The sequence below is a fragment of the Danio aesculapii genome, chromosome 24, assembly GCF_903798145.1.
Source record: "Danio aesculapii chromosome 24, fDanAes4.1, whole genome shotgun sequence".
In the NCBI taxonomy this organism is placed as follows: Eukaryota; Metazoa; Chordata; class Actinopteri; order Cypriniformes; family Danionidae; genus Danio; species Danio aesculapii.
The window spans coordinates 4075449-4098260 of NC_079458.1; the positions used below are offsets into that span (position 1 = coordinate 4075449).

The window sequence follows — 22812 nt, forward strand, 5'->3', positions numbered from 1 at the left end:
ACAACAGAATTGACCAAACACAGGTTCCAGGGGGGCTGAGAATGAAATACAGACATGATGAAGTGCTTTCACCCAAAGTCAAATTTATTTAAAGAAGCATCAGCTTTATATAGGATAATCCCAGTAATTTTACAGATAATCCCTTTGATGATTATCTCAAATAAAGGTAAAGATGATTTTGATAGTGGTTTGTATGGTAATAAACATTTGAAGTGGATTAAAAAAGTGTTATTAAATCGTCCTTCACTGTAAAAGATATCTGTTCATTAATAGTTTCTGTACTTTGTGATTCACAAGTGGTTTCTGTTTATTTATGGTTGTGAATTGCGTTATGGGATGTTGATCTCTGCTCTTTCGACTTTTGATGTTGAGAATTCAACTCTACAGTTTAACAAAGTGACGTTTATTGACATTTTAGTAGTCTAAAATAATATAATATCTAGAGAAATAAGTGTGTAAAATAACAGTAAATGTGCTGGCAGTTTATTACAAGGTTTTTGTTGCATAATATACAACACCACCTCATACAATATAGCACTGCAAACTATTAAAAATGTTAATAAAAGTCACTTTTTACAACTTTTCAAGGTTTAACATTGTTGGAAGAAACATCAAGATCATAAATAAACAGGAAAAAATAAAACCTGAATCACAAAATAAGGAAAACTGCTGATTTACAGATCTTTTTTACAGTTTAAGACAAAAATGGGTGTTTAATCGTTGGTATCCACTTGGGATCCACTTTATAAGAAGCAGATGTTATGATGAAGTTACTGCTAATATTGGTCACTTTTCTTCTGTTGTGTCAAAGTATTAAGGACAAAAGTTATACTTACTCCCAGGGCAGTTTATATCGATGTTGATATTTAGCCACATCATATTGGTGTTTCGTAACAACTAATTTTTACAAGGAGGGTTGTCAGCCCAACACTCAACCCCCAATCTGGAGGATCAGGACATACACACATGCTCTACAGACAATTTAGCTTACCCAATTCACCTCTAGCACATGTGTTTGGACTGTGGGGGAAACCGGAGCACCCGGAGGAAACCCACATGAAAAGGACAAAAGTTATACACTGTAAAAAATATGATCAATTAGTCATGACAGCATATGTGTTTAACTCATTGTAACTTATTACACTAAGTTTATCATGTTCTAACTTAATTTTATTAGTTATGCAAGCTGTTTTAAGTGAGTTTAACATAATATAAGTTCTATGGACTCATGCAGTTAATTTGATTCAGCTTTAAAAAGTAAGGTATCCAGGATTTTTTTTACAGTGTAATAAAACAAAACAATAAAAAGGATATGCAAGATGCATGATATTTTGACTACGAAGATAAAATCTTTTAACATGCACTGTAAAATGTAAAAAAAAAAATGCAGGGTTCCACATAATTCCCTTATGTTGTCCCAACACAAGTCGATTAAGTTAACCTACTGTAATTGTTTTCACAAATTTAAGTAGGTTGAACATAAAACAAATAAGTTGTCTTAAAAAAAACTCAAGAATTGTGTCGTTTCAGCTCATTTTAAATAAGTACTTTGCAAAAGCAGGAAATATCAATAATAGGGGCCTGCTGTCCCGGGAGAGAGTCCTGAGCTCATCAGATCCTCGAGCCTGGGGCTCCCTCCTGTTTGCAAGGCGAGAGGGGAGTTTGAGATCAGGTAGATCTCGAGAACTCCCCTGCTGTAGTAGCTAATGAACAGATAGTTATTGCTCTTAAGAGATAGCTACTTACTAGGAGCATGTCTATGGTGCTGATTTGGATCAGTCAATTAACTTAAGTTACATGTTTTTGGATGGTGGGAGAAAACCGGAGAACCCGGGGGAAACCCACATGAACACGGGGAGAAAGTGTAAACTCCACACAGAAACATCACCTGGGTTGGTAAGTACTAGAACCAGTGACGTTTTTGCTGTGAGGCAACAGTGCTAACCACTGGGCCACCGTGCCACCCAATCTAGGAAAGGAGGAGGTGTAGATGAAGATGGCTGTTATATGGAACTAAGGGTATTTATAGTGGCTAAGGAATTGTCTGATTGCTGAATCATAAATTGAATAATGCGAGACCGGGTGCAAACAATCATAAGCACGTGATCCTCTCGAAATTAGTTTAGAATTAAACTTCACTAAGTGTGAATCACGAAATACTGAATACAGCTAATTTACGGCTATTTATATAGTGCTTGTGACACAAAGAAGTTGAATAGCCTACTGTAGATCAGAGAAGCCCAAACTAGGGCCCACGGGCCAAAGTGGGCCCATGGTAACCTTTGATTTGGCCCACCATCCCATCTGATGGTGAGTGTTGGGGCAAGTGCCTTTAACAGAGACATTTCTAATTTAACATACCTTCTTTTTGTTTGTTTGTTTGTTTGTTTTATTGTTCAGCTATATATATAAAAAAAAAAGTAACAGGGGTCATACGGTCATGGAAAACCTGGAAGAGTCATGGGATTTTGACATGGCATTTTCCAGGCCTGGAAAAGTTTTGGAAAAACAGAAAAACCCACAAAAGTTTTGGAAAAGTCATGAAAACAGATATCTGTACTTGAATATAGGTTATTTACTTCTTTTCTGTCCTTGGCCAATCACATACTCTCACATTATTAGTGTGGTGTAAACTTTATCTAAATCAATTTTACACAGATATAAATATAAACTGAAACTAAATAGATTGTTTCATGTTTTACGATATGCTGTAATACATTTGAACATGCATTGTTTTTCTTCTACCACGCATTCGTAGACATTGCATGACACATTAGGTAATAAAAATTGACTTGAAAGTCTTGGAAAAGTCATGGAGTTTTAGTCGTAAAAATGTGTATGAACGCTGAAGCAAACTGAAATGAAATGTTTCAATGGAATCTCTCTGTAAATGAATTTGATTTTTAAAAATGGAAATACTATCACTTAACGGATGGCGTCACGGTGGCACAGTGAGTAGCACGATTGCCTCACAGCAAGAAAGTCACTGGTTCAAGCCTTGGCTGGGTCAGCTGGCATTTCTGTGTGGAGTTTGCATGTTCTCCTCGTGTTGGGGTGGGTTTCCTTCGGGTGCTCCGGTTTCCTCCACAAGTCCAAACACATGCACTATAGGTGAATCGAACAAGCTAAATTGTCTGTAGTGTGTGTGTGAATGAGTGTGTATGGATGTTTCTCAGTGATGGGTTGCAGCTGGAAGGGCATGCGCTGCGTAAAACATATGCTGGATAAGTTGGCGGTTCATTCTGCTGTGAAGAATCCAGATAAAGGGGCTTAATAAAGGGGCTAAGCTAGAAAAGAATGAATGTCACTCGACGGACAGAAGACAATGCAGAAAACATTGGCGAGCAAATCAAGGCAATAAACGGGATTGTTTTTGTTTTTAATATAATAAGTTCATTATAAAATGTAAATATATATATATATATATATATATACTGCATTAGTAAATATAAAGCAATGTTTTCTAGTTATTGTTTTTTATTTATTATGTAAAGTACCCATAGCAACTTTAACATAATACAGTTTGGTATATTTACCTTCAGCCCATCACCCTCAATCAAGTTTGGGTTTTGACCTGTTATAAGAAAAGGTTTGGACACCCCTGGCCTAGATCAAATTGTACATCAATATCACAGGCTACACATTTTTGAAGTAAATATGATAAAAAGGACATTTCCATTAGCTTTTCCCCTCTTTCTCAGGATGAACTGTCCAGCACCAGCAGCCCTGAGCCTGTAATACAAACACTACACCTCTGCTGTTTAATACATTGTTAAGCTTCAGTGGAGTATCCGCAAGCCTAAATGATCTGATAGTGATATTCCCAGCAGATGAGTGCATGGATGTATGTTAGCAGGCTAGAGCAGGTGTGTTTTGTGCATGTCTGAGTGCTCCGTTCTCCAGCCGCGCGCGCAGTATTCAGGAGCGTAACTACGGACTTTACGTAAGATGTTGCGCTGGGTGCAGCATCCATCCCTCTGTACGGCCACGACGCGCACGAGCTGCCTGCATACACTCACCAAAATGCGCCAATAGGTTTGTAAGGCTCATACCCCGGATAATCAAATTACATTCGATTTTTTACACTTTAAAGCGAGCGATTGCATCGTTTTCGCCGGCGGTGGTATGATCTGTTAACTGTATATTCGCCGTTATTCACCGCGTCCGCGCGCACTGACGCGCTCCGGAGACACCGAGGCAAAAACCACCAGGAGCAGATCGTCGAGGAGAAAAGAAAAGGTACGGTGCAGATTTGAGCAGATGCCCGATTTGAAACGCTGTGGAATTGTCGGATGTAGGTTTGGTTGTGATTGCTGCTGTTTAATTGATTTGATTTGATTTGATAGGTTTCCACATGGATATGATGATGATGATGATGATCGTTTAGACGAGGATCTGGATGATGTGATGATGGCTGCGTGAGAAGAGAACGGTAAGACATTTCATTCAGCATTCGATTTATTTATTTATTTATTTCATTTATTATTAGGTTTATTTATTTAATTAATTCATTATTTATTCATAGAAGCGAATCCAGCGGTTGGATTTCGTGATGGTTTCGCAGTTGTCAACGTAAATGATGTCTTGGCTTGATTTGCATTTTTTTCTTCCTCGTTATCCGTGAATTACACAGACACCCGTGTGCCATTTTGTTGCGCGTCTTCGAGCGTGCGCGCGCGCGCGTGTGTCGGGGCCTCACTTGTGTATTTCACGCGCGTACGACGGTCTCCGTTAAGACGCCGCAGTCACTAACGCATTCAGATGCACCGATTTTCTCTCATATAACAGCATCAGAGGCTCTGCGGTCTCTGTCTGTGCTGATGCAGATCGATGCATCTGATGAAGGTGAATCAACAATCGCTGTAATGGCTTATGAAAGACATGTTTAATTCGAGCGCTCGACTCGGCTCTTTTTTAATTCTTGGCCTGTGGCTGGTTTTAACGAAGCCGTAGTGCAAACAGAGCGCCGCCACCCAACCGGATTCCGACACCCAGCATCTGCAAATCAATTTAGCGTTGTCATGGTTACAGTGAAGCTGCACCACCGCACCTGTGACACACACACACACACACAGAGAGAGAGAGAGAGAGAGAGAGAGAGATGCGCCTGCGTGTGATGGACAAAGATGTTTCAGCCGTATTACGACACGGTGATATATTAAATAAAGCAGCCTTCATTTTGCATTGTTTTCTTCGGAATTGTTATGACATGTCTGCACGCGTGCACATGCGCATTCGCACTCTTATGCTATTCAATTATTCATAACATTCTAAAAAATGGGTTGTTTTAACCCAGCACTGAGTCAAACACGGACAAACCCAATCGTTGAATAAAAATCGTTTAAAATGAATATGAAAAACTTAACCCAGCGTTGTGTTTGCTCATATTTGACTCATATTTGTTAAAACAACCCATCATTTTTTGAGTGGAGTGTTGGTTTATTAGCTGAAGATAAGCTAAACATAGTTTAATGCATGTCAATAGCAGAGGGTTTGCTTGATTTTTGATGTCAACATGGATGTAAAAAGCTTGCTGCATGATGACTTCAGATCTCATGTCAACATGTTTGTCTTGAGCGTGGGATAAGAGCACGATCACTCTTTTATTAGGGTAATAATAATAAGATCACAAGTATTTCAAACCTGCATTATCTGAAATCTGTTTACTGAGAAATATTGAAGGAAGGTGCAATACTTTACAACAGAATGCAAATGTTTTTCTGCTTTCGTTCCTCTGTTGTCATACGGTTATATTTATCATTTTAATGTTTATCAGTGCTGTTTGTGATCATACTCAGTGGCTTTTAGCTTGGAAAAAATAAAGGAGGGTCATGATGACCAATGCAAACTCACAATGTTCCTACATGGTTCCTATTTGGCTGTTTTTAGAGGAACCAAATGATAGCATTCTGGGGACCAAACTGTTGTGTTGGGTAGGATTCACTGTACAATCCTAAAGCTAGATCTCGACTTATTTCATTCATTCATTTTCCTTCGGCTTAGTCCCTTTATTAATCAGGGGTCACCACAGCGGAATGAACCGCCAACTTATCCAGCATTTGTTTTACACAGTGGATGCCCTTGCAGCTACAACCCAGTATTGGCAAACACCCATGCACTCTCACATTCACACACACACTCATACACTACAGACAATTTAGTTAATCAATTCATCTATAGCGCATGTGTTTGGACTGTGGTGGAAACCAGAGCAGCCGGAGGAAACCCACATCAACACGGGGAGAACATGCAAACTCCACATAGAAATGTCAACTGGCCCAGCCCGGGCTCAAACCAGTGACTTTCTTGCTGTGAGGCGGCAGTGCTAACCACTGAGCCACCGTGCCTCCATCTCAAGATCAAATTTCATATAAAATTTTTCATTTTAAAATATTGGATATAATTAAGAATACCTAAATATGAACACTATTTGCTGAGATTCTTGCAGATGTACTGTCTGCTCTGATGGTCAAACACCACTCTGCTGCTTAAATCTTTATCTGCAAAGCTGTTTATACAGATTCTGCTGTCACCGCATGTCTGTCACCCGACAATCACCACAGGTCATCTAATATCTGCATTACTCTCCATTTATTCATCGTTATTTTCATCGTTCAGATATGAGGGTTGTTTACCTCGTCTGATGAAGACCTCATTTCTTATTGCGATGTTTATTTAAATGTGTATTGCCTTCTATTCTAATCAGTGGTATTATTGCCTATTATTCTTTAACATGAGTAAAGTATTATAGCTATGCAATGTTTAGAAAACCCCACACATATAGTTGAAGGCAAATTTATTAGCCCTTCTGTTTAATTTGTAGTCTTTTTAAAATATTTGCCAAGTGATGTTCAACATAGTAAAGACATTTTCACAAATGTTCTTATTATATATACAGATTTTCTTGTGGAGCAAGTCGAATTTCCTTTAGTTTGACTTGAATATATATATATTTCAATCAAATTCATTAAAAATGTAAAAATATATGTGTAAGGTCAATATTATTAGGGTCTAAAGAAATGTTTTCCCTCATTGGCTACAGAACTAATTGTTCTATTGTCCAATGACTTGCCTAATTACTCTAACTTGCCTAGTTAACCTAATTGGCTATTGTTAAACCTTTATAGACCAGTTCAATGAGGTGATATTTATTGACCCATAAACATTTCCTGCTTGTTGTCAAACTATAACTGTAACAAAAGACAATTCAATCATATCTTAACGTTAAAACTGCTGTCATAACATTATTTGTCAATATGTGGAACTTTGTGGATTCACAGAACTCGTGGAAATTAAAAATGTAAAACAGGAAATACATTAGGACCATTGCTATTGTTTACATCCCTCAAAATGGTCTATATGACACTTTAAGCTGAATACTAGTATATTGTAAAACACAATGTACCATCATCATATCAAAGACCAGTGAAATTAGCAATTGGTTAATAAAACTATTGTTTAAAAATGTGTTGAATCTGTTAAAGAGCATTTGAGAAATATTTGAAGAAGAATTAAAATTTCACAGGAGGAATAATACGTTTGCCTTCCACTGTGTGTATGCACATTTAACAAAGAAAACCAACAAACATAAATAATATAAGTAATAATAATTTTAGAGAATGCCACTGGTCTGATGGCACAGCCTCCAAACTAATGAAACTTTTATTTTGGCAGGCCAGATCAATCCAAGACTCTTAAAAATAAAGGTTCAATATTGGCATCATTGGTTCCACAAAGAACATCACTGAATGTGACTTTGTAGCAGAGTAAAATACCTCATTCATTCATTTTCCTTCAGCTTAGTCCCTTTATTTATCAGGGGTCGCAACAGCAGAATGAACCGCCAACTGTTCTAGTGTATATTTTACACCCTTTCAGCTGTAACCCAGTACTGGGAAACACCCATACACTCTCACATTCACACACACTCATACACTACGGCCAATTTAGTTTATTCAATACACCTATAGCGCATGTCTTTGGACTGTGGGGGAAACCGGAGCACACAGAGGAAACCCACGCCAACACCGGAAGAACAGGCAAACTCCACACAAAAATGCCAACTGTCCCAGCCGGGACTTGAACCAGCAACCTTCTTGCTGTGAGGCAACAGTGCTAGCCACTGAGCCACCGTGTCGTCCAAGCAAAATACTTTAAAATATTAAAATGTTCTTCACACTAATAAAAATGGCCTTTCAAGAACTGTTCATACACCGAAAAAAAGTGTTGCATGCAAAACTGTTGCAATCAATTTATTTGTGTTGAATATAAACAAACTAAATTTAATTATGTTCAACTTAATTTGTTTGTTTAAATTCAACACAAATAAATTGTTTACAACCACTTAACGTAAAGAAATTGAGTAAATCCAAGGAATAATTTTTGAATAATTTTTTTCAGTGTAGAGGAAACTTAAAATGTGATCCTGCATGACAAAACTTGTACGAATCGTCAAAAAAATAAATATTAGGGGTCAACAATATCTCATTTTCTGTTATGCCAAAAATCATTAGAATAATAAGTAAAGATCATACACCATGAAGCAATTTCCTGTAAGTATACCTATTTGATATATCAATATTTAGATTATTGAACCCGCAAATTCTATATTTTCAGTAGCTGTATTTCAGTTCAATATCTTATAACACTATATTGTCTCCAATAAATATTGTTCTATCTTGAAAACACAAAGAAATAAAAATATTTTCAGCTTAAATGTTAATTTCTCAAAATTCACGCTCATGTTTTTGACACTTTCAACCTTTCAGCTGGCCATTTTTGTGGTCCAGGGACACAAACGGAACTTTTATAAAATGTTTTTTTTCTTCATTACAAGGAAAAATATGAACAAATATTGCCTTGGCTTTAAAAAAAAAATTAATAAAATAAAATTCTGTAAAAGTTTCCCAAAATTGACACTTTATGACTGAATTTGTGGTCCAGAGTCACAAATGATTCCCTTTTAGAACCTTTATAAAATGTTTTTTCCAAATTGAAGAGAAGAATATGATATTATTTTGTGTTGTGTTGTTTTCTACAATGGTTGGCATGATGGCTCAGTGGTTAGCACTGTCGCCTCACAGCAAGAAGGTCTCTTGTTCGAGTCCCGGCTGGGCCAGTTGGCATTTCTGTGTAGAGTTTGCATGTTCTCCCCGTGTTGGCGTGGGTTTCCTCCATGTGCTCTGGTTTCCCCAGCCTGATCTCAAGAGAAAACGTAAGTATTTTACGTTTTGTCAGTTTAGTGGGTAAAGTTCAGTCGTACGAAATTGTACGATTTTAAAAAGGAGGCGTGGCACCTAACCCCACCCCTAAACCCAACCGTCATTGGGGGGATGAGCAAATCGTAGTAAAATGCACGAATTAGATCATACGAATTCATACGAATTAGCCACTAAATCAAAAAGTTACGAATTGCCGTGAGATTGTGTTGGTTTCCACCACAGTCCCTATAGGGGGAATTGATTAACTAAATTGGCCATAGTGTATGAGTGTGTCTGGATGTTTCCCAGTACTGGGTTGCGGCTGGAAGGGTATCCGCTGCATAAAATAAATGCTGGAATAGTTGGTGGTTCATTCCGCTGTGGCGACCCCCTGATAAATAAGGCACTAAGCCAAAGGAAAATGAATGAATGAATGTTTTCTACAACCACTCTACTGTATGTCTAGACACTCAAATATTAGAAGTGAAATAACAGCGGAATGAACTACCAACTATTCCAGCATAAGTTTTACACAGCGAATGCCCTTCCAGCTGCAACCAAAAACTGGGAACCACCCATACACACTCACATTCACACACACACTCATATGGCCAATTTAGCTCATTCAATTCACCTACAGCGCATGTGTTTGGACAGTGGGGGAAACCAAAGCAACTGATCCAGACAGGACTCAAACTAGCGACCTTCTTGCTGTGAGGCGACAGTGCTAACCACTGAGCCACAGTGTCGCCCTTCAAGCAAAATTTATAGTACACGTCAACAACATTTTGTAGATGTGTATTATAATATTAACAACATAAATCCTTCAAAAATTCAACAAATACACAAGCTGCGTCCGAAATCGCATACTTCCATACTATATAGTACGCTAAAACAGTATGCGAGCCGAGTAGTATGTCCGAATTCAGAAACAGTATGTGAGAATTACCCAGATGACAAATTACTTCCGGCGAGATTCTGAAGTGTGCTTCGTATGAACATTACTCTATCCCATGATGCACCGTGAGAGAATTCATAAATGGGAGTAAAATCCACGCAACTGACGTGGATAGGTGACGTGATGATGACAAAATGGTGGATGTAGTACGCCTGAGTTCCATTCATACTACTCATATTTATAGAACCTACTTTTCTAATGGTTTAGTGCAGGCATGGGCAAACTCGATCCTGGAGGGCCGGTGTCCCTGCAGAGTTTTGCTCCAACACTAATCAAACACACCTGAACACCCTAATTAGTGTTTTCAAGATCACTAGAAAGCTACAAGCAGGTGTGTTTGATTAGGGTTGGTGCAAAACTATGCAGGGACACCGGCCCTCCAGGATCGAGTTTGCCCATCCCTGGTCTAGTGGTACCTTTAAATTCAAATGCAGTACTTAGTATTTCGGACGCAGCCATACTTTAAATTCTATACTATACTTATCTATACTATACTTATTTACCAAACATATATCATATGTTTAACATCTTGCTACTATAGAATAAGCAAGATGTTAAACACATGATATATGTTTGTTAAATAAGTGCATTTTAAAGGTATAGTTCATCCAAAAATGAAAATTCCAAATCCGTATATTAGATTTAATCGGTCCTTACACCACAAACAACATCTCTGCCTAGAGGTCACAGTGTTTATTCGCACAGGTCACAGTTTTTAGTTGCTGATGTACCGACCCTCTCACCCTTAGCTATATGAAATACGATAAGCTGTACATATATGCAGTTTCTGACCTCTCTCTCTCTCTCTCTCTTTCTCTCTCTCTCTCGTTCTCCCTCCTCTGTGTTTTCTTCCAGTAAGCAAAGCCAGTGCTGACTGTGAGGATTCTGATGGCAAGCAGGAGACTCCCGTAGCAGCGTCCAGTCTGTGTGGATTACACTTTGATGCCACAAGATACCTGATTCCACAAGTTAATCGTAAAAAAAGTTAATTCTCTCCCTTGTTTTGTGGATGCCGTTGTTGTGAATACACTTTCTTAATCATTGTTTTGTGTTCTGTTTGTGACCCTGGACCATAAACTAGTCAGTTTTTGGAAATTGAGATTTATACATCATCTGAAAGCCAAATAAATAAACTGTTCTTGTATGATTTAAGATTAAATGAAATACAACTATTGAAAAAAAAATGGAATATGTTGATTAAAAAAAAAATAAATATTGATAAAATTACCTTTAAAAAGAAAGATAATGATAATAATAAAACCATCAATTATTATATTTATATAGCGCTTTTCTGAACACTCAAAGCACTTTACACATTGGTGGAACCTCCTCATCCACCACCAGTGTGCAGCATCCACCTGGATGACATGACGGCAGCCATATTGTGCCAGACCACACACAACACATTTGAGAAGAGCCAATTATATGGGGATGATTAGGAGGCCATGATGGACAGAGGCTAGTAAGAAAATTTGGCCAGGATGCCGGGGTTAAACCCCTACTCTTTTTCAAAGGACATCCTGACCACAGAGAGTCAGGACCTCGGTTTAACATCTCAATCGACAGACGGCACTCACTGAGCAGTATAGAGTCCCCTTCACTATACTGGGGCATTAGGATCCTCACAGACTGCAGATTGAGTGCCCACTGCTGGTCTCACTAACACCACTTCCGGCAGCAACCAAGCTTTCCCATGTGGTCTCCCATCCAGGTACTGACCAGGCGCAGCCCTGCTTAGCATCAGTGGGCGACCGTGTGAGAGTTGCAGAGAGCTAGCTGCCAGCTAGATAGAGTATTGAGATATAAGATGTATTTATAGGACGTTTGTAAAATATATTCATGATGCATGATCTTTACTTATTATGCTTATGATTTTTGGCATAAAAGAAAAATGTATAATGTTGACCCATCATTTTTTTTTGGTAATTTGTACAAATACATCCATGCAATTTAAGAGTGGTTTTGCCATCCAGGATCACATTTTTAGTTTCCCCTATGAACGGTTCTTGTAAGGCCATTTTTTATTAGTGTCACACTCCCTTTACATGTTTCAAACCTTCTTCTGTCAAACACAAAATAATATACACTCAAAAAAATGATTACTGCTGCTTGTTCAAACTACCTGTTTAAAATGAGCCGAAACCACACAATTCTTGTCCTTTCTTTGGCCAGTTTATTTGTTTCATTTTCAGTCCACTTCAATTTATAAGTTAATAATTTAACTTAAACGTTTTGTGTTGAAACAACATGAAGAAATTGTGTTGGTCCAACTACCTGGGTTGAGGATTTGTAGTATGTAGTTCTCATTGAATTATGAGAGGGAAATGTTGACAATAAAAGGTCTTAGATGTTTAAAGTTAATAGAAAGATATTTTATTCAAAATATCTTCTTTTGTGTTCAGAAGAAAGAAACTCATAAAGGAAAAGTGTATGATGACTGGATTTACATGTTTGGCTGAGCTATCTCTTTAAGAATGCTGAATGCTCATTGTTTGCTATTTTTGTTTTAGGAAAGGGGCAGGACATGACTCAGTTGCCATGCAGGCTGCTATGGTAACAGGCTTTTTCAGCCCCTCCCCCCTCATCTGGTTGGTCCAACTTTTGTTGTGGCCACACCTCCTTGGACCTAGATTGGCCGAAGCCAGTCCCGCCTGCCCTGCTCTCTGTAGCTGTTCAAACCAAGCCAGTCGAGTGATCTGCACCAAAAAAAGCTTAAATGAAGTTCCACAGAGCATCTCGTCCAATACTCGATACCTCAACCTTCAGGAGAACTCCATACAGGTAACCTCTTGGATTGTGCATGCTGATATTCAGAAACATCAACTATATATGAAAATGTCCATGCCATATGTTGAACTTTCTAGGATTTAATTCTTATAAAATGAAGGAATGGTCAAGGAAATTGGTGTCCCAATAAATAAACCTTAAGTACTGCAGAATGCACAAACTGATCTTAATTATTGTAACGATCAGATCACTTCATTGAAAATGTATTAAATTCATAGACTTAAAAATACACTTTACTGTGTAGCTGCAGTGTAGATACTGTCCAGCCTATACTCAACACCTTAACTCTTTCTGATTTAATAATGTCGTAACATGGCACCTTTTGTGAAACTGCTTTAGAATGAGAATTGTGAAAAATGCTAAACAAAAAGATGAATTGAATAGAGTGAGAATGTTAACTCTTTTATTGATGTGCTGCTGATAAAACATACCTATCAAACCATATTAGCCAGAGATTTAAGATATTGAACCAAATGGTAAGTAATTAAAGCCATATTGGTATTCCTGTTTGAAATGAAACACAAATATCATATACAAGCGTGACATTTTTGTAGGAATTATGGGATTTACTTGCAGTGGCTTCCACAGCCTCAGTGCTAAAGATTCTTGGTCGACCTTTGTTTATGAGCTCTGTTAGTTAAGCCCTCCAACGCTACAACCATCAGGCATTGTAAACCAGTCATCTCCAATCACAGAGTGGCAGATGGTCACGCATACGCACAAACCGAAATAGCAACAAAAAGACAAATATTTCGAGTGTGAGGCATGCAGGGATCTTGAGCAACTCAAACTGCTGCAGAACTGGCTATCCTGTTTCCCTGTAGATTCAGAAGATGCAGTAACCCAGTTCCAGAATATGGTGTAACTCTGCTCCCTTTTCCCTTTTTTTCTGCAGGTGATCAGGTCAGACACTTTCAAGCATCTAAATCATCTGGAAATTTTACAGTTGTCTAAAAACCAGATTCGTCAGATCGAAGTGGGAGCGTTCAATGGCCTTCCCAATCTTATCACCCTGGAGCTGTTTGACAACAGACTACCACTGGTACCATCACAGGCGTTCGAGTACCTGAGCAAGCTGCGTGAACTCTGGCTGAGGAACAACCCTATAGAGACCCTGCCAGCGTACGCCTTCCACCGCGTGCCGTCACTGCGGCGGCTAGATCTCGGGGAGCTGCGCAAACTCAGTTTCATCTCAGAGGCAGCGTTTGAAGGGCTGCTGAACCTGCGTTTTCTGAATCTGGGTATGTGCGGGCTTAAGGATGTACCCAACTTGACACCTCTTGTGCGACTGGAGGAATTGGAGTTGTCAGGAAACCAACTCGGCGTGGTGCGTCCTGGATCATTTCAAGGCCTGGTGTCTCTGCGCAAACTGTGGCTCATGCACTCTCGGATCTCAGTCATTGAGAGGAATGCATTCGATGACCTGAAGAACCTAGAGGAGCTTAATCTATCTCATAATTCTCTGCATTCGTTGCCTCATGATCTATTCACTCCACTGCAGCAGCTGGAGCGTGTGCATCTGAACCACAACCCTTGGGTTTGCAATTGTGACGTGTTGTGGTTGAGTTGGTGGCTCAAAGAAACCGTTCCTGATAACTCCACCTGTTGCGCACGCTGCCATGCTCCACCAGGCACTAAGGGCAGGTACATTGGGGATCTTGACCAGAGGGATTTCACCTGCTATGCTCCTGTGATCGTGGAGCCACCGACTGACCTGAACGTAACCGAGGGAATGGCAGCGGAGCTAAAATGCCGCACTGGGACATCCATGACATCTGTTAACTGGTTGACCCCCAATGGTACCTTGATGACCCATGGAGCCTACAAGGTCCGAATCTCTGTCCTTCATGACGGGACTCTGAATTTCACTAATGTGACCATGCAGGACACAGGACCATACACCTGTATGGTCACCAACTCTGCTGGCAACACCACAGCGACTGCTGTGCTGAACGTCTCCGCTCCGGACCCAGGTAACGGCTACAGCTACTTCACTACTGTTACAGTAGAAACCGTAGAGACGGGGCAGGAGGGACATGATTCGCCAGCTCGGCAGTTTGTCAATGAGACCTTTATTAGTTTTCCAGGACCGACGGCCACATCTGCATCAGCAGGGCCCACTGGCTCCATGCTGTCCTCCTTGTCGCCACGAGCCACACGTGCACCAGATCGACCATTTACTGTCTCCATCACGGATGTGGCTAACCTGTCAGGTCTTGAGGATGTAATGAAGACGACCAAGATCATCATCGGATGCTTTGTGGCCATCACCTTCATGGCGGCCGTGATGCTGGTCGTCTTCTACAAGCTCCGCAAGCAGCACCAGCTGCACAAACACCACGGTCCGGCACGGGCCATTGAGATCATCAATGTTGAAGATGAGATCGGATCTGCAGGGGGAGCTAGTGGCATCACTGGAGGGAGCACTGTCCACACGGGTGCAGGAACTGGTGGAGGAAGCGGACAGAGTCCGAGAATTCATGACCCTGAGATCATGACCCTGCCAAGCGTTGGGCAATCAGATCACCTGAACCACTACTATAAAACGCACCACTTTAACAACAACGTGCTGGGCTTGAACATGGCCACTGGAATGCTCAACAAGCCCATCCCTTCTTCTCAAAATCAGGCTTCAACCATGAAAATGGGGCCTGGCGGTGACCCTGGCTCCAACTCAGGCTCGATCTCACCTCCCCTGCCAATTCCCATCCCAATGGCGATGACTTTCCATGGAACTCTGAAAGGCCTTAGTCACGTTCCCAATGTGCAGACTGAGCCGCTGTTGCTATCGAACGGCTCCAAGGAGAGTGTTCAGGAGACCCAGATCTGATTTCTCGCATACCCACGCACTCGCAGAAAGGGGGGAGTAGACTGGATTTTTACGCCAGAGTGACTGTCAAGTCTTTGACATCATGGAACTCCATAATCCCTTTCCGACAGATTCCATGGAATATTCCGTTCAATGAACAGAGACAGGCTTTTACTTCTGAAGTGGACATTTGGCACTATCGAGTACATATGTGCCAAAGCAAGCGTCTTTTTTGCAGTTCTTATGAGTTGTGTCCGCGTATAAAAAATATAGTCTATATTAAAGTAGTGTAATTACTTCAGTGTCAGTTTGCCACAGTCCAGAGACACCGAGTACACACACTGATGTACAGCAGCTAACAGATAAAACCTGTATAAAAGCATACACACATTTACACTTCCTGGAGGTTGACATCATTATTCATCGTACTCACCTCAGTAGGTTGTGTACCTGTGTGTGTGTCTGTGTGTGCGCGCGTGTGTGTGTATGTGTGTGTAAGGGACAGTATTACCTGAGACTAATTCAGAAATAAAGACTTAAACCGCTGTGATCCAGAACACATGCTCATGTTCACTCTGCTTCATGATGCCATTCTGAATCTAGCACAAGTAAGGATCAGTTCATAAGCTCAGAATCCGAACTGTAAGACAGCAGTTTCAGGGTGACACACACACACACTGTCATCATCAAACCTAGAGAAGAGGGCAGAGAGAAGAAGCCTTTCCGTGTGAGTTCTCGGCTGCTGTCCTCAGCAAAGGTACCACCGTACTGTCCAACAAGCCGCCGTAGTGTAAACTCTCTGTGCATATCTACGTTTGAAGAGCTCTCGAGCGTCATATGTTTGTCTTTTCGCCTGTCAGTGCTGAGTTGAAGAGTAACAGCAGTGTGTAAGGGCTATTTCACTGGCGGTGGGTGTTTGTGATGTGCGCAGAACATGTCTGGACTTAAAGTCAACATGAAATGCCATTTACCTTCTGTAGTGTTTCTGCGTGAAAACAGGATACTCGATGGATGTGCAGGGCGGATCTTGACTTTGTTCATCAGGAATTGAAAGCGGACACGAGGGATTTGTGATGTAGCCGAAATGGAAAGGTCTGAGAGGCACTGCAGGTTACGTTTTGATAAAAGATTCTGAAGATATTTTTTTTTTTACTTGGCCTCATGTGCACAAGTTGAATCGTGCACAATAAGACCAGGAATCTGTGTTTAAAAAAAGAATAATAACAACAAAAGTCCATTTTTGAGTTGATGTTGACTTTAAAAGAAGCTCTATTAAAGCTTTGAGATATACTGGGATACGCAGCACAGGGGAATTTCACCAACATGAAAAATTTTAGATTTTTATCAGAGAGAGAATGAAAGACATTGTGAAAATGTCCAGATTTTTCTGACGAAAGATTTTGCAATATGTAATCTAATGTAAAGATTTTCAAGTATACTGTTTATAGACCAAATCAGCAGGTTCAAGGGGTTGGTTAATAGCTGGGGTTCAGGGAGGGGGAGGAAGAAGAAAAAAAAAAAAAAAGGGGGAAACCTTGAGCCACTGCAGATTTAACATTAGCCATCCGCTTTCAGAGAGTATTTTCTTTGAGGAGATTTACGGACTGACCAGTCCTCTGTGGGAGCCATACAACACCTGCTGACTACATGAAGCGATCTATTGATCAAGTCCTCATTCTTGAATGGCTTTGAAGTTGTATATTAACAATGTGCAATGTGCCATTAATTGGAGTAGAGTACACATGCGTGTATTATTGTAATTGCTGCATTAAACTTTATTCGGTTTTTAATTTCCAATTCATCATCTTTTTATCCTACTGTTGTTGATTTGATTCACCGAATGCTGGGGACGTTCATAAATCAAGCTGGACTTAATTGAACCAACTGGGCTGTTGTTTTCTGCATTATATGTAGTCCTTTTCTCTTCTCAGCGCTATAGATAGCCTGAAGACATTATATGCTAGGATATCAGTCCTTCAAATGTTATTTCTCATAATGAAATTATAGGACAAACCACATTTCATCCAGTTTTTTTATATTATTATTATTATTGCTTTTCATATTCCTGCCTACAGTGTAAAAGCAGACTGTGTTTGAATATCCAGTGTGGTTGCTAAGCAACAACATCATTGCCAGGAAATGCTCTTTAAAGCTTATTGTAGCACCTGACCCTCATCTGCTGATGCCGAACATAGGTATATCAGAATTACGTCAGTATCACATAAGTAAAAGGTTAGTTAATGCGGGGAACGTGTTCTTTGTGTCCTCGATGGCAGACAGAATTAAACACGCACATCCTCAGTCGTATACGTACAAGAAAAGACATGATCTTATAGATGAAGAATGCACATGCAGTTTTGAGGGAGACATGTTTGCGTTTAACACACACCCAAAATGTCTGCATCACATTTGCAATGCTAAAGCTACGCAAGTAGTCTATAAATGAGCATTGATTTCTCACAGAAGAGGAGAATCTCATTCTGTTATTGGACGCTAAACCGAGTGCAAGATGAGTCATCGCCATCTTAGATTTAGTTTTCATGAAACGTTTGTAGATTTTAAACGCATATTAGTGTGATCATATTAGAGGCTTTTTTAAAAGGAAAACACCAGCATATAGCTGACAAGCGTCAACTAGAAGAGCATTAGCTCAGACAGACATTATACAGTTGAAGTCAGAATAATTAGCCCCCCTGTTTATTTTTTCACCAATTTCTGTTTAACAGTGAGCAGATTTCTTCAGCACATTTCTAAACATTATAGTTTTAATAACTCATTTCTAATAATTAATTTATATTTATATCTATTTTTATTTATAATTCATTTATAATCTATATTATTTCATCTTTGCCAAGATGACAGTAAATAATATTTGACTAGATATTCTTCAAGACACTTCTATACAGCTCAAAGTGACATTTAAAGGCTTAACTAGGCAGGTTAGGGTAATTAGGCAAGTTATTGTATAATGATGGTTTGTTCAGTGTTTCCCAACCCTGTTCCTGGAGGCACACCAACAGTACATATTTTGTATGTCTTCCCTTATCTGACCCATTCGTGTCAGGTTTTGGGGTCTTTTCTAATGTTCTGCTGAGTTGATTCAGGTGTGTTTGATTAGGGAGAGGTTGAAAATGTGCACCGTTGGTGTGCCTTCAGGAACAGGGTTGGGAAACACTGCTGTAGACTATCGAAAAAAAAATGTGCTTAAAGGGGCTTATAATTTTTACCTTAAAATGGTGTTTAAAAAATTAAAAACTGGTTTTATTCTAGTCGAAATAAAACAAATAAAACTTTCTCCAGAAGAAAAAATATTATCAGACATACTGTGAAAATTTCCTTTCTCTGCTAAACATAATTTGGGAAATATTTTAAAAAATAAAATAAAATTCAAAGGGGGGCTAATAATTCTGACTTCAACTGTATGTCCAAAACCTCACTACAGAACCAGTTTCATACTTCTATTTTAATATATCACCATAAACCGAAACGGCATCACAAGATCAGTCAGTATATGTCCGAGTTGAGACGTGTGTTGTCCCGTAGCAGGTTGTTCTTCTCTATGCATCCTCTTTGTGGCCAGCTAAATCACATTACCCTTACGGCTACTGAGAGACAATTCATCTGAAGCGTTCCCCCATTTCAGAAAGCTGCTCTAAGCTGATTTGCAATGACTGAGAGATGAAGACAGCGGTGTATTTTAAGACAAGGCGAAGCAAGCTGTTTCTGAATCAGCACAGAACGATTGTATTATGAAGCAGTATCATCACTGTAAAACTCTTAATGTGGTGGATCTCTCTCTCGCTCTCTCGTCCTCACACTGACTGTGTTCATGTATTGCCTTGTATATAATCTAAAGATGTAAATATTCTCTATTTTTTGACTTCTCGTTAGCAGAATACGCGCGTTCTTCAGGATCTGAAACCGCTTTTTGGAAACTATCTGCATTTCTCTCTCCGATTTATGGGTGAATCTCATGAAAATGGGTCGTATTTCACCACGGTGTGAATGATACTGTGCACAGAGGGGGAAAATAAGGATAATCAGGCTTATCTGACCACTAATGATTACTGCTGCACTTTTGATTTGTGTGTTGACTCTCATTATTGTAATATAATATCTAAATTAATATATTTAATAAATATATATGAAGAGTTTAGATACAAAACCCTCTAAATGCCATCTGAAACCTCCTAAAATGAGCATTTTTCGATGTTTATGTTCAGTTATTTCTTTATAAAGGCAATGAAAAGAACTTATTCGTCATTATAAGAGTACAATTTCAGAGCTTACACACAAGAGGTGAAGAATAATGCACATTTTAGGAGAAAATATCAAGCGGTATTTAGAGGATTTTGCATCTAAACTCTTCATATGTATATATTAATATAAAGTCAGGACACTAAATGTTGTTTTACATTGCAAATAATGATACTTTTGTGATATTCACCCATATATTTCTCTATATCTCTGTCTTTAGAGCAACACGCTATTCGAAACGACAAAAAATGAATCAAAAATAATCTAGAATTCATATTTTTTGCATTCAAGAAAATTAAAAGGCAGCGCTGATATCGACTGTGCTCCATTTAGCTCTGTTCCTCATCTGTTTACCTATTTATTTGTACTTGAGTATTTTAGTTTGCTTTGGTTTCTCTTCTGTGTTGATGCTGTGGAGAGTTAGTTGACTGGCCATCAGTTCCGGGTCAAAGGTTGTGGCAAATGCTTAACTGTGCGTGTGTGAGCCTCTGCACTATGCCATTCGCTACACAGACGCTCTTTACCAATAAAACATGGACATTTTGGCTTTAGAAACTCTTGCCTGTGTGTCTTTATGCTTGATATAATGTGCTGTAAACACTTAGTGAATACAGATGTTTACCAATGCTGTGCAGGCGGAGAGGTTACATTTTAAAAGGGGAGGGGCCTGTGCCTTTTACAGCCAATCGGAAATGCTTGCAGGATGTGACATATGCAGTTAGGGGCGGGGCTTTATTGAGAGGGCTGAATTTAAACATTTTGAATTCATTAGTTCTGAGGGCGGCGCAGTGGCTCAGTGGATCGCCTTACAACAAGAAAGTCGCTGGTTTGAGTCCCGGCTGGGCCAGTTGGCATTTCTGTGTGGAGTTTGCATGTTCTCCTCGTGTTGGCGTGGGTTTCCTCTGGGTGCTCCGGTTTCCCCAACAATCCAAACACATGCGCTATAGGGGAATTGATGAACTAAATTGGCCATAGTGTATGAGTTTGTGTGTGAATGCGAGAGTGTATGGGTGTTTCCCAGTACTGGGTGGCAGCTGGAAGGTTATTCGCTGCGTAAAATATATGCTTGAATAATTGGCGGTTCATTCTGATGTGGCGACCCCTGATAAATGAGTTCTTTCTGCAGTTTACAGATGACTGAAATAGCTGGTTTTCATTTTGGAAATCACTAGATGAGTCAAGGCTACTGTAATGATCAGGCATAACTATCCTTCAAATTAAACACTGAAGAGGGGAGTGGCCTGTGCCCTTTTGTTTTTTAGCCAATCGGTAATCTGGGCTGTTGCTTCTGTACTTAAGGGCGTGGTTTCAGAGAGAGGGTGTGGTCTAACTGAGGTTATAAAATGCTTTCAGCACTTTTGATTCTGAATCTCTGAACTCTCTTTTCCTGTAGTTTGTAGATGGCTAAATCAGTGCTTTTCATGCAAGAATCAGATTATTCATTCATTCATTAGTTCCTTATTTATCAGGGGCCGCCACAGCGGAATGAACCGCCAACTATTCTGTCATATGTTTGACGCAGCGGATGCAACCCAGTACTTGGAAACACGCATACACTCATACACTACGGCCTATTTAGTTTACCCAATTCACCTATATGTGTTTGGACTGTGGGGGAAACCTGGAGCACCTGGAGGAAACCCACGCCAACACTGGGAGAACATGCAAACTCCACACAGAAATGCCAACTGACCAAGCTGAGACTCAAACCAGTGACCTTCTTGCTGTGAGGCGACAGTGCTAACCACTGAGCCACCGTGCCACCAGAATCAGATTATACACCGCAAAAAAAATGCTTTTGTCTTGTTTCTAGTCCAAATATCTAAAAATTCTTAAATCTAGAAGCATTTTCTAAACAAGCAAACATATTGTCATGTTCTAAGAAAAAATGAGTCAAAATTAAGTGGGTTTCTTCCTTAAAACAAGCAAAATAATCATGTCAAAAGGAAGAACAAGATCATTTTTCTTACCCCATTGGCAGATGATTTAGCTTGTTTTAAGGAGACTCAATTTTAACATTATTTCCTAAAACAAGACTATATGTTTTGCTTGTCTAGAAAATGCTTCTTGATTTAAGAATGTGTAGATATTTGGACTAGAAACATGAGTGAGAGAAGCATGTTTTGCAGTGCATTTTGAATATGGAACCAACACAGGAGCACAATTACACTATTTAAAAAAATGCTGGGTTGATTATCCGTATTTGTGCCAAATTCAAGTTGAAAGGCAAACATTGGGTAAAAATGTAATTAAAAATAACAGTTAGGGTCTTGCATATTTTAGCCAAATTTGGTTTGAAAAGCCCCAAATTTTATTTTTAAAGTCTTTTTGAGTAAATAAATCCTTAAATTAACACTGAACAGGATTGGCAGTGTGCATTTTTATTTAACCAACAAATCAATCTGAATGTGGCTTATGTTTGACCCATCAATTTCATCAAGAGTTATTTAGAAATATCCTTAAGATTAAACTTTCATTTTCCTTCGACTTAGTCTCTATTTTAGAAGTCGCCACAGCGGAATGAACCGATAACTATTCCAGCATATGTTTTATGTAGTGGATGACCTTTCACCCCCAACCCAGTACTGGGAAACACCCATACACACACACACTTTTACACTATGGCCAATTTACTTCATCAATTCATCTACAGTGCATGTGTTTGGACTGTGGGGAAACCAGAGCACTCGGAGGAAACTCCACACAGAAATGCCAACTGACCCAGCCGGCACTCGAACCAGCGCCCTTCTTGCTGTCAGGCAACAGTGCTAACCACTGAGCCACCATGCTGCCCTTAAAAA

The 22812-nt window shown here is 39.6% G+C and overlaps 1 protein-coding gene across 2 annotated transcripts; it reads left to right on the forward strand.

Annotated features, from left to right (window-relative positions):
* The first annotated feature begins 3973 nt into the window (after positions 1-3973).
* lrrc4bb (leucine rich repeat containing 4Bb) lies at positions 3974-16311 on the forward strand. Of its 2 annotated transcripts, none has more exons than XM_056451024.1 (5): positions 3974-4239; positions 4347-4432; positions 11014-11142; positions 12669-12939; positions 13841-16311. In XM_056451024.1, the coding sequence occupies exons 4-5, from the start codon at positions 12697-12699 to the stop codon at positions 15773-15775; spliced, it is 2178 nt and encodes a 725-aa protein (XP_056306999.1). In that variant the 5' UTR covers positions 3974-4239; positions 4347-4432; positions 11014-11142; positions 12669-12696; the 3' UTR covers positions 15776-16311. The 2 variants fall into 2 exon arrangements, with proteins under 2 accessions (XP_056306999.1, XP_056306998.1); XM_056451023.1 differs by having other exon boundaries at positions 11014-11133.
* The last annotated feature ends 6501 nt before the right edge of the window (positions 16312-22812 follow it).

What these genes read in the sequence shown, in the direction of transcription:
- lrrc4bb (XM_056451024.1), top strand. Translation starts at nt 12,697, where the DNA reads ATGCAGGCTGCTATGGTAACAGGCTTTTTCAGCCCCTCCCCCCTCATC. An exon ending in TTCAGGAGAACTCCATACAG is followed by an intron (nt 12,940 to 13,840) that starts GTAACCTCTTGG and finishes TTTTTTCTGCAG; the next exon opens with GTGATCAGGTCAGACACTTT.